At 41.1% G+C, this 12,659-nt stretch overlaps 1 protein-coding gene across 3 annotated transcripts in view; it reads left to right on the forward strand.

Annotated features, from left to right (window-relative positions):
• The window catches only part of akap6 (A kinase (PRKA) anchor protein 6), a 136,914-nt gene that overhangs the window by 16,062 nt on the left and 108,193 nt on the right, over positions 1-12,659 (forward strand). For all 3 annotated transcript variants that reach the window (XM_058614780.1, XM_058614778.1, XM_058614779.1), the window contains 4 exons: positions 9,414-9,523; positions 9,970-10,111; positions 10,209-10,847; positions 11,778-12,125. In XM_058614780.1, the coding sequence (XP_058470763.1) occupies positions 9,414-9,523; positions 9,970-10,111; positions 10,209-10,847; positions 11,778-12,125 (1,239 nt within the window). The remainder of the gene's footprint in view (positions 1-9,413; positions 9,524-9,969; positions 10,112-10,208; positions 10,848-11,777; positions 12,126-12,659) is intronic.

A 12,659-nucleotide genomic window follows, 5' to 3' on the forward strand; every position in this document is an offset into this window, starting at 1 on the left:
TTAATTGCATATCAGCAGCTATTTTGAGCATCGATGAATCGTTTCTCAGTTCAAGTTCTTCTTAAATGTGAATATGTTCTGGTGTCTTTGCTCCATATAACAAAGAAATAGTTAAAAGTGAGTCATTTTACTGTGTGTGTGTATCTCAGTAAAACATGGCTGCAACCACACAGATAGCAAAGAGAGAGAAACAAAACCGTGTGTGTGTGTCTCAAAATTACAACGACAACATTGTGAGTGTGTGAGTGATGTCATTCTGACTCTGTCTGTGTCCATTTGTTTTATCAGCTGATGCTTTTTGTTGCCACACACACACACACACACACTGGTTTCCATGACTTCAGAGGACTTTACATTGACTTTCATTAATTTCCTGGAGACTTACTCTCACTTTAACCATAATTAATACTGACCTAATCCTAACCTCTTCCTCAGCCTAACTTTAGAACACGTCTTCACCTTAAAATGTAGTCATGTACGTTATGGGGACCTGATTTTTTGTCCCCATAAGGAAGACAAGTCCCCATAATATCACTGTGTAAACAGATTTATGTCCCCACAACATAAGGAATACCCGGTACACACACATTAATACTTCTCATTATGCAGGGTACTCTTTCAAAACAGGCAATACGCTGAAGTGTGTCTGTTTGACACTAAATGAAGTTGTGGAGAGAGTTGTACGTCCAAGATATTTTTTTATTTCACATAAAAAACCCTAAGAAAGAATCAAATGTGCATTTGAGGTGAAGAGATTTGTCTAAGAGGGTTTAGTTAATGTCAGCTGAACAACCTAAACACTGCAGTTTTTGATCTTAAGTCACTTTGAAAGTAGTGCAACGATTGTTGGCGCCCTCTAGTGGTGAGAAAATAATCAGAGGAAAGTCACAGACATTTGTTTCTCCTGCATGTTCAATCTTTACAACCCGTCTCTTTTATATAAAAATGGAAAAAGACAATAAATAACAAATTTTTTTTATACTGAGAATCTGAAGGAAGGATTTGTAGAAACTTCATCTTCCACCGTCTTTATGACGACAATAATCATCTTCTGTTCTCTGAGATTTGGCAGCTCGTTTATTTCTACGCGTCGAAAGAGAAAAGAATAAATCTTTATTTTTCTGAATGAATGATATACTTAGAAAGCTGCTGTTTACTTTTACTTTGTATGTGGTTTGATACACAGAGATTCTCCTTTATTTATATAATATTTATGATATTTGTGATTAGTTTGTCGACTTCGTGTGGGCACGTCAGGAGAACGGACATTCACATCTACTCAAATACTGCAAAGATCACTTGGATAAATGTGGCATCCTGCATGAATATTAAATGATGCACCTGGAATTCATCTCATTAATTTAAAAAAAAACAACAGCCTAAACAATAAATAAATAGATAAATGAATGCAATTAAATCAGGGAAAATTATCTCATAACCTCAGAAATAGAAAGCCAAAAATATTTTTTCTCCAAGAAATATGAACTGTTCAATAAATAAAAACATAGACACTTTGTAGCCGTGATGAGAGCATCACAGACCAGATTATCACTCCCTGGTTGACAGCACCATCTTGTGGTGAAACTGTGATATTACAACACTGAGGAAGTGTTAGTATCGTCTACATTTTGAATTCTTACCTAATAATTGCAGTTAAAAGAATATTTAAAAAATAGTTTTACTAACATATGTATACAGTTGGCTTGCAACTAACAGTTATTTTTAAAGTGTCATGTTTTGTCCACAAACTAAAAATAATGACGTTTTAATGATTTCTTTGTTTTATGGAGCAAAGAAACCACAAAATATTCACATTTAAGAAGCTGAAGAATCCCAAAAAAATACACTAAAACCGATTTATTTATAATCAAAATAGTTCATAATTCAGGCATATTCATCTTCACGTTTCTGGAGATTAATCCTAAACATCGTCATATGTGAAGAAATGAATAATCCTGACTAAAAAGGATGTTTATCGTTTATCTAATTTCACATTTAATTCTAAATATGACCAGGTGGAGCCGCCTGTCCACAAATCTCACGTCCATCTGGTCCAGCCTCCAGAATCCTGAGCTTTTATTTGACCTAATAGCGGGCGTGGTGTTGGGCAGCTGGGAGCAGACAGATCACCAGACTGCCGTTTGAAATCGTATTCACGCCTGCGGTGATCTGCCTCCGTCTCTGTCTCCGCCCCAGTCTCTTTTTCTTCATCCTGTCCTCGCTGCTCTTTCCCTGCTTTTGTTTCTGTCTTTTATCCTCGTCCTCTTCCTCGCTCTGTCATATTTATAATGCATTTGCCTGCAGGGCATTTTTTCTGTAACCTGACCTTGCCACAGAGCCACTGTAGGACACGATTATAGTGATGCAACTGCTGTTACTGTGTACATTAGTCTGTGTGTGTGTATGTGTGTGTGCGCCAGCCTCTCAGTCATTTTTTTTTTAGCATTGGGCTGCAGGCGGTGTGTTAGTGTGTGTGTGTGTGTGTGTGTGTGTTTGTGTGTGTGTGTGTGTGTGTGTAACAGCTGCATGGAAAATGTCCTGGGCTGTTCTGAGAGGGAGAGGCTACACACACACACACACACACACAGATGCAGAGGGATTTTAGTTTAGTTTATTAACATAAACACGACTCTGTTCATTTGCACACTTTTACAAAAATGTTTTATTTTCAGCCACGTTCTGTACATTTTGGTAAATAACCATTAAAACACTTTAAAATGATGTCAGTCAAACAACGTGGGAGGGGCTGTTACAGTTTTGAGTGGTAGAATTGGATGCTGGATGCACACACACACACACACACACCCTTTCTCTTAAAGGGATAGTCAAGGTTTTTGAAGTAAGGTTGCATGAGTTACTGATTGAGGATGCAAATTATTATGATTGCGATATTGGCTTTAAAATCCCAGTTTCCACTTTCACAGATTAGTAAAGTATTCTGATTCTGATTAAAACGACTAAAATGGTGGACCGAATAAGCTGCTACCTCCTTGACTTCACGAGAACATCACTCTCTTAACACAAGACTTGTGTAATAAAATCTACGTCAGTTTAAGTCTACGACATCTTAAGAACGTGTTCACGTCTTTATCTCACTGTGAGACAGACTTTTCCTACAGGAAACTGAAGTGTGTAAACCACTCACTCTCCCACACCAAAGCCCATAGAGAAAATCAGTGATTTTAGCTCACGGGGTCTACTGCTGCCTCGTGTGGTCACTTTGTGTCACTGAGGTAAAACTGAACAAAGGATTTTAAATGCCGAAAAATAAAAAATAAGATATTTGAACTTAGAGATGGAGGCAGCAGTGGATCAACAACTCCTGTGTGCTGTGATGTTAAAATCACTGATTTTCTCTATGGTGTTTTGGTGTGGTAAAACTTCAAGTTCCCTGTTTTGTCTTCATGCGCTGTTTTTGCGTTTTTATGCTCTAATACCTTCAGGTTTTTACAGTAAGCGTGATCCGTTTATCACGCTTATTTTTACACAGTGGAGGAGCTGCAGCGTCCGTCTGCCGTGGTATTTCTGTCTGCTGATGTCACCGCTGCAGCTGCGCCTGCAGGAATCCGGGGAGCTGCTCTCCATGTCACAGCCTTACAGTAGATATTAAAGTAGGAGGAAAGAGAAGAAAAGAAAAGAAAGCAAGGAAGGGAAAAAAGGAAGAGGAAGTCACTGAGTTTAGCCGATTCTTCCAAAAATAAAATAAAAAATCTGTGACTCCACCCTGGAGCTGGACTCGATGTCCTGTTCAGATTAAAACAAAATTAAAAAGAGTTAAGGGAAAGAGTTTGTCAGGTTTCACTTTACTTTTACTTTATTTTCCTCATGTAACACCTTTTCTTTTCCAGGAAATAGTCTCAACCTTGACCTCTTTCTCTCTCTTTGTCCTTCTCACAGCTGACACAGTCAACAGCTGCTGCACTGCCGACGTGTGTGTGTGTGTGTGTGAGAGACACGGAGAGAGAGAATTTTTTCTAGTTTCTGTGATTTTTCAGCTTCTTAAAGTTGAATATTTTCTAGTTTCTGTGATTTTTCAGCTTCTTATATGTGAATATTTTCTAGTTTCTGTCATTTTTCAGCTGGAAAATGGAAGTTGAACCTATAGGTCACACAGTTATGATTATTGTTATTTTTATTATAACTTTTTGATGACATGAAGCCTGTCTTAAACATGTGTCAGCAAACATGACACATAATACAGCGATGATGCAACACAGGGTCAGTCACACACAGAAACACACACACACACGGTGTCAGTCGAGTCCACAGTGACTGGGACCAGGGTTGTATAATAATTATACACTGAATATTATGTACAGTGTATATCAGATTTGTCTTAAAATGTATATATAAAATACATCATGTGATGTGTGTATGATGTGCAGGTCATAGAAAATGTGCCCTGATTTGTTTAGTTGCATTGTTTTAATTTTACTAATTAGGTTTTTGTTTTGTTAGTCTTTTTATTGAGATACATAACATATGTAGATAGAAAATGTACAAAATGTAATACAAAATACTGAAAAGAAAGTACACTTTACCCTATAAAAATACTATGATAACGCTATAATATTCTAAAATTTGCTATGAAATAATGGAGAAATACTACAAGACACTTAATTAGTGGTTTGCCGTCTTGTGTATTATTTTCATGGTTGATTGATCTGTCTAGTGTTTTCTCAATTACTCCATTTGTTATCTGGTCCAAAATATGTTTAATTATTTAAAAAAGACACTCAAAGTGATGATTGATTTTCAAAATAGTTGATGACTAATAGTGAAAGTAAGTCAACTGTGAGAGAGAGAGAGAGGGAGAGAGTTTGTGTGTGTGTGTGTGTGTGTAAGAGAGTGTCTGGCTAAGTAAGAGGGCAGTGGGTGAGGTTGGTCCTAAAATAGCCTCCCCAACTGTTGTCACCCCTCCTCTCCCCATCACCCCCTTCAAGAAGCAGGTCAACACACACACACACACACACACACACACACACACTCACACAGTGGGTCACATTTCCCACATGGAGAGAAACAGTAATGGTGTGTGTGTTCTGCTCTGGACAGACGACTCACTCGCTGATTTAACTGCAGACAAACTTTAACTTTCTTTCTTACTTTTAATTTCTCTTTTGTGTGTGAGGAACTTTTATAACTTTTTATCCTGAGCAGCAGATTTACATTTTGTCATTTGGGAAAAGTCATAAACCTAAATTGATGTGAAAGAGGAAAAAAAAGAGGACAGACTGTGTGAAAGGTAAGAGATAGTTTCTGCTGAATGAAACACCATCATCACACTTTCAGTCTTTGTCCTAAACCCTCAGCTTGTTTCTCACATGTTTGTCAGTGGACCGTGGATTGTAGAAAATCAACCACGGATAAATATCAGTTGTCAAGTCACAGCTTTGTTCATAAAGTTGAACGTCAGTGTGAATCTGATGTTTGACGCTGCACATGGAGGAAATCTGTCAGGGGCATTTGAGCTTCAGAATATTCTGATTTCTCATTTAAAGGGAGGACGTTTGATTTGTGAACATTTGACAGTGTTTTTGCTTCTGCAGTTTGGACCACACTATCATTTTCATCAGTGCATGATTTTCACTGCGTTTTTATCAAAGGAAATTGTTTTAATTTCATACAAAAAAGGATTAAAACTGTCAAATAATTAGTAGTTTTAACAGAGGACTGACGCAGAATGTGGAGGGAACACATGTGGTTTGTAGTCATGACACTCGTGCACCGGCTTCTTCTTCCTGCTGAGTGTTTCCCTCCAGTTTTCCAGGATTTGAACGCGTCCGTTTCCGTAAACCTGTAAAAATAGAAGTTTCCCTGTTCAACAAACCAAACGGATTGAGGGTTCACATCTTCACTTATCTCTCATTTTGCTCTGTGGTTCCAAACAGGGATGCAACTAACGATTTTCATCATCTGTTAATCCGTCAGTTATTTTGTTGATGAGTTTGTTTGCTTCAGAAAATGTCAGGAAATGTTCCCCAAACCTGGAAATGATGATGATATTCTCAAATGTATTGTTTTGTACACATACCAAAGTGATTCTATGAAGAAACTAGAAAATATTCACATTTTAGAAGCTGAAAAATTTAGAAAAATCATGCACTCAAACGTGTTTCATAGTCCTCTGTGTCTATGAAACACACTTTCAATCCAACCTGACATTAATAAGTGAGTTTGGAGGCAAACGCTGCTGCTTTGAGGGAGAGAAAAAAGAAAAGTCTTTGTATCACAGCAGCAATAACAGCAGCAGAAGCAGTAAAAATAGCAGCAGCACAAACAGCAGCACTAACAGTGTCAGCAGCAGTAACAGTAGCAGCAGCACAAACAGCAGCAGTAACAGTAGCAGCAGCAGAAGCAGTGTCAACAGTCTCAGTGTCAGCAGCAGTAACAGTGTCAGCAGCAGCACAAACAGCAGCAGTAACGGTAGCAGCAGCAGCATAAACAGCAGCAGTAAGAGTAACCGCAGCAGTAACAGCAGCAGTAATAGTGTCAGGAGCAGTAACAGCAGCAGTTAGAGTAACAGTAACTTTGTCAGCAGCAGCACAAACAGCAGCAGTAAGAGTAACAGCAGCAGCAGCACAAACAGCAGCAGCAGTAACAGTGTCAGCAGCAGCACAAACAGCAGCAGTAACAGTGTCAGCAGCAGCACAAACAGCAGCAGCAGCAGCACTGGGCCTGGTCCTCTTTGAAGCTGTAAATTTGAATAGTCCAGTGGGAGCAGGAACACAGGAGTATTTGATCTCTAAGGTAAAAAGCCGTGGTGCTGATGGGCTGAGGTGGAGGAGGTGGAGGAGGTGAAGGTTATTAGAGGGAATGGGTGCGGACGAGGCCGAGCTGTCGCCGGCGGTTTGAACGCGGCCGCGCTGAAGAGCTTGATGTTTGCGGTGATGAGGGTGAGACGCGATTGGACCTGAAGCCTGAGTCGATGTGCTTCACATGGACTTAAGGCAATTAGAAAGCCCTGCTGGATGTATGGACTCTGTGATTGACAGCTCATGTCTTCACTGTACGTGAGCGGGCTGTGAAAACGTGTGTGTGTGCGGGAGAGAGGGAGAGAGAGTGTGTATTATTTACAAGTAAATTAACTATTTAATATTTAATTCATTCAGTGAAATCTCTACTAACATGCAGCAAAATCTGGTCAAAAAAACGGTAATTCAGGAAAAGAATCTCACACACACACACACACACACACAGCGGGGGTCTCATTAGCTCCCAACACTCTGACTGGACCGAAGATCTTCTAACAAATGACTTCAGATAGAAACGACACACTTGGTGTTAATTTAATCTGATGGGGTCTCTGTAAAGTGTGTGTGAGTGTGAGTGTGTGCACTCTGCGTGTGTGTGTGTGTATTAGCATTTGAAAGCTGGGTGTGAATTATTGAAGCGCCTGAAAGACACAGTGACATTTTCACCACTGTTTTAGAATCACATGACACTGCTTTGATGATGAAACTGTGTGATTGTGTGTGTGTGTGTGAGAGAGAGAGAGAGAGAGAGTTAACTATGAGTTCAAGTTCACTTTGTGTAGATTTTATATCAACATGAGACAGACTTTTCCCACAGGAAACTGAAACTTTGTGTCCAACCACTCACTCTCCCACACCAAACCCACAGAGAAAACCAGTGATTTTAACATCACAGCACACAGGAGTTGTTGATCCTCTGCTGCCTCCATCACTAAGGTCGAATGTTGTTATTTTGTCAATTCTGCATTTAAAATCCTTTGCTCGGATTGACCTCAGTGAGACAAAGTGACCACACGAGGCAGCAGTAGACCAGCAGCTCCTGTGTCCCCGCCAGCTAAAATCACTGATTTTCTCTATGGACTTTGGTGTGGGAGAGTGAGTGGTTTACAAACGTCTGTTTCCTGTTGGAAAAGTCTGTCTAACGGTGCTAAAAGGCTATAATCTGTTTCACCTTTGGTAGCCGCTGTATGTCTTCCATTTCTCAGCAGCGGGGGGCGCTCACACAGCACAGTCACCTCTGACTTTGTGTCAGTACCTCATACAACCAAGCTGAACTATCTCTAAAATTCTACACCTGTTTTGACTGGTCTGCAGGTGGCATTGTTGACACGGTAACATGTCGCTCTCTAATGTCCACATGTTTGCACCACGTGCACACCTTGTTCCAGCAGTTCTGGCTGCAGCCTCCTCTTACAGTAGTGATGAATTTATTTTGGAACGTTCCGCAGCAGGTCACTGTTGGCCAAGCCAGTGTGAGCCAAGCTGGCAGTGTGTGTGACCTACATTCTCACATGCCAGGCAGGCAGGCTGGTGGAGAGGCGGGCGGTTGGGTGGTCAGCTTTTACCTCCAGAGCAGTGGGAGGTGTTGTGTTGTTCAGGCAGGTCACCATGGAGCAACATGGTGACTCAGCCGCAGGAGGTGGATGTAAAGTATCTCATTAGAGGTCGAAGCCAGGTCGAAGCCAGGTCACCCGCTCTTTCAAAGGTCGTCTCATTTTACTTTGAATCAGTTTAATTTATTTTCAAAGCAAAAACATGTGTCGTTTTATTATAACAAATTCATAAAATATGTTAATGTAAGTCTCATTGAAGTTCTGCTTAGTATCGTTTGCAGATAAAATCCATTTTTATTTCATTTAAAATTCTCAGCGTTCTCAGCATTTAACATTAGCCGTGTTTTTCACTTACATATTTAAAGGAATAGTTCATGTTTTCTTTAATGTGTGGTTGTGTGAAGCGCTGCCAACGCAAACAACCTGAGACTCAGTCTGAAACACACACCAAAGCCCATGGAGAAAATCAGTGATTTTAACATCACAGCACACAGGAGTTGTTGATCCACCGCTATGTGTTATTTTGTATTTTTCGGCATTTAAAATCCTTTGTTCAGATTCACCTCAGTGACACAAAGTGACCACACCAGTCAGCAGCAGACCAGCAGCTCGTGTGTCCCTGTGAGCTAAAATCACTCTATGGGCTTTGGTGTGGGAGAGTGAGTGGTTTACAAACTGCAGTGAGATAAAGACGTGAACACATTCTTAAGCTATCATATACTTACACTGATGGAGGTTTTATTATACTCGTCTTTTGTTAAGTGGCTAAAATCTATATTTTATTTTATTTCCCCGCTGTCAGCCATGTTTTCAGGGAAGACGAGTCGGCGCGGCTGCAGTTAATTTTGTTCAGAGCTGCTCTGCTGGAGTCTGTCTGTCTGTCTGTCTGTCTGTGCAGCATCTGAATTTAGTATAATGTTATCAGTCCGTCCTACTGTCATTTTATAAGGAGCTGTTTTCTACATATATACATGGAACTGGTCCCACATGAACCTGACTCATGTTTAAAACTGGAACTTCTGCTTTTACTGTTGGTCTACTGGGTTTTTATTCCTCACACCACTCATGAGTGTGTGTGTGTGTGTGTGTGTGTGTTTTATTGTAGGACATCTGTGAGGACATCTCAGACCATGTGGAGCAGATCCATGCTCTACTGGAGACGGAGTTCTCCCTGAAACTCTTGTCCTACTCTGTCAACATTATCGTCGACATCAGGTCAGTCCAGTCCTCGTCTTTCATGTGTTTTTTTTGTTCTTGTTACACTTTGATCTCTAATGAGGACATTTTAATCGAAAGAATAGAAAATGCTCTTATAGACTCTTCATAGTTTCATAAAAATGTTCACGCTCTTCTCTCCCTGTGGTTCCAACAGTAAAAATGCACATCAGTTATTTTTATTATTTTATTTATAATCAAGTGTCACATTGCTTTCCAGAAAAAGCCATGGGTTAGAGGGAGGAATATATACAGCCACAATAATACATATCCATTCATGGACACATTAAAAAGCACAAAACCAGTGACAAAGGAAGTTTCATCTCCCTGGAAACACCAGAGGCAGAGTTGAACATAAATAAATCTTTCACCTGCAGTTGCTGCACTGCTGACTCCAGTCAGTTTCGGTGTTTTATGATTGTGTCTCTGTTGTGATTGTGGTTCAGGACGGTGCAGCTGCTCTGGCACCAGCTCAGAGTCTCCGTCCTCGTCCTGAAGGAGCGTCTGCTGCAGGGTCTGCAGGACTCCAACGGAAACTTCACCAGGCAGACGGACATCCTGCAGGCCTTCAGCCAGGACCAGCACCAGGTATTTGTTTTATTGTACCTTCTCAAACCTCCTCCTCATCCTTTTTTACCGGGTGAATCCCCAGCACATGTTAACGTGGTGAGTTCTTGTCGTGCAGACCCGTCTTGACGCTCTGACGGAGGTGGACGACTGTGGTCAGCTGACCATCCGCTGCAGTCAGGACTACTTCTCTTTAGACTGCGGCATCACTGCCTTTGAGCTGAGCGACTACAGTCCAGGCGACGAACCAGAGGCGCGGGGAGTAGAGCCCGGCGACTGCGACGCTTCCCAGGAGGAGGAGCCCGATCATACCGAAGATTCCCACCCTGAACCCGAAGACCACTCCCCCTCCAACCAGGACCTTCATAGCAGTTTACCTGAACTCCCCACACCCAGTGACGATCTCACAAACCACAACCATTCTCCGCCGCTGTTGCCCACAATGCAGTGCGGTGCGCCCGGCCACAGTGAAGGCGCAAAGCGGCCGCTGTACGGCGTGAGCCACAGCACCGAGGTGTCGCCCACGCAGCCGTCGCTCCCCAAAAGAGCCGCGCCGTACTCCGCCGACGGAAGAACCAGGAGGGAGGAGTCGCAGGGAGGTTTGAGGAGAGTCAACCCGCTCTGTGGACTCCAGGTCCAGGCTGAGCTCAGCCGGAGCTCCCCCTCTCTCGTGGATCCTCCGGATCGCTCCAAGTTTTGGTTGGAGCTGGAATCAGTTTATCCAGAGAATGTGTCGCAATCCTACGAAAGTCTGCAGGTTTGTATCCTTCTTTTATTAAGACGCGTCTTTACTGGCTAAATCACAAATGTCCCTTCAGGTTTTCTACAGTCATTAAAACCTAGAAATGTTATGTCATTTGAAAAATGACATTTCCAAAAACATAGAACACTGTGGAAAAGTCATGGTCAATTCTGATTTAGCAGCTGTATTATATCCCATTTTTTACCCACCATCATCCAATAACAATTAAGAACACAATTCAAGATGACTGACCATCTTTTCATGAGCTGACACTGACAGTAGAAAGTCACTGATTCTTCTAGATTTTAAATAATTTCCTATTTGGTGCATTTAAGCTGCATAATTAGTCATGTTTTAATACTATTTTAATCAAAATGTAGTGTCTTACATGGATTTTTGCTTGTTTTCAAAAGTAATAGACATTACAGAGAGTATATGGTCGTGAAAATGTGTCTCAAAGTTGTGGAAATGTATTGGTAAAAACTAGTTTGAACCTCTCTTTTAATAACTTGTTTATTGTTTTCTCGGTTTTCCAATAGTGTCCACAACCATGGCTGCTAATCTTCCCTCATAAAATACAAATTAAATTAAATTTTCAAGTGAATATTTACAATTCATTCCCGTCCTCAGCCACTTCATATAACAACAGGATCAAAAACATCATGAACTGTCTTTTAAACTATATTAAACTAAAGTGACAAAGTCAGCAAACAGGAGTTCATATTTCACTTCTCTTTGTTGAGGATGAATATAAACTCTTGTTGTGTTTGATGTGAGTGAGTAAACTGTCAATGAAAGCTGGTTTCCTGTTCAGTGCGATGATGGAGTTGCTGTGTGAGTTTGTTTTGTCGTGTTTTCCTCTCCACTGCAGCGTATCCTGTAAAAATACGTGGAGTTGGGATTTTTATCGTTTGTTTCTAAGCTGTGTTCACTTTAACTCGTCAGGTCATGAACGGGCGAAACCTGCAGAGAAACCATGTGACCTCCAGACCCGGCATACACTCAGAGGGGCGTGTGCAGCGAGCGCCGGACGACCAGAGGGGCTCGTCTGCGGCCACGCCAACCACCACGGCTGCCGTCGCTGCGGCGTCTCAGGATGGAACATCACAACAAATGGAGAGGACGCAGGAGGAGACACACGCTCACAGCGAGGGGGAGTCCGACTCCTCGTTGCCCTCCCCCATGAGGGAGCAGCTCTTCTCCTCAGATCTGGAGGCGTCCGGAGAGGAGTCGGACCCCCGACCACCGCCCGGCAAGGCGGCGGTTTGGATCGTGAAGCGTCAGGAGCAGAAGGTGAAGGTTAACACGTAACAAGAGCTGGGGTTGTTTTTGAACATGCTGTTATATCAAATGGAGACAGATTGATTGTGATGATATGATATAAAATGACAGAAGAGAATTTTTCATTTTCTTTTCTAATTTGAACTCCAGTAATTCTTCTATTTTTAATCTGAAGTTTTGGTTTGTTCAAGTCTCTCTTGAAGGAATTCAGTGCTTAGCTTTTATAAAGTAAGTGTCTTTGATATCCAGAATATTTGACAGACCATACAATATTTAAGTTTACAATTTTTTCAAAATAAAATAAATTAATGTTCATTAAAACCAATTTACTTTATTTCAGACACATTTGAAACACGGCAAAAGAAGCAGAAAGAAACATTTGGTGCATTTTCGTGGGAAGTGTGAATGTGATATCAACCGTTTCAAAGTGTGTTTTTATTCAATATAGTGCAAATACATAACTTTTGGAATTATAGTTCATTATTCTACAAACTAAAACCAAATAACCTTTTGTCTTCATTTTAATCAGTAATAGATGAAAATAAA

The sequence above is a fragment of the Solea solea genome, chromosome 18, assembly GCF_958295425.1.
Source record: "Solea solea chromosome 18, fSolSol10.1, whole genome shotgun sequence".
Taxonomy (NCBI): Eukaryota; Metazoa; Chordata; class Actinopteri; order Pleuronectiformes; family Soleidae; genus Solea; species Solea solea.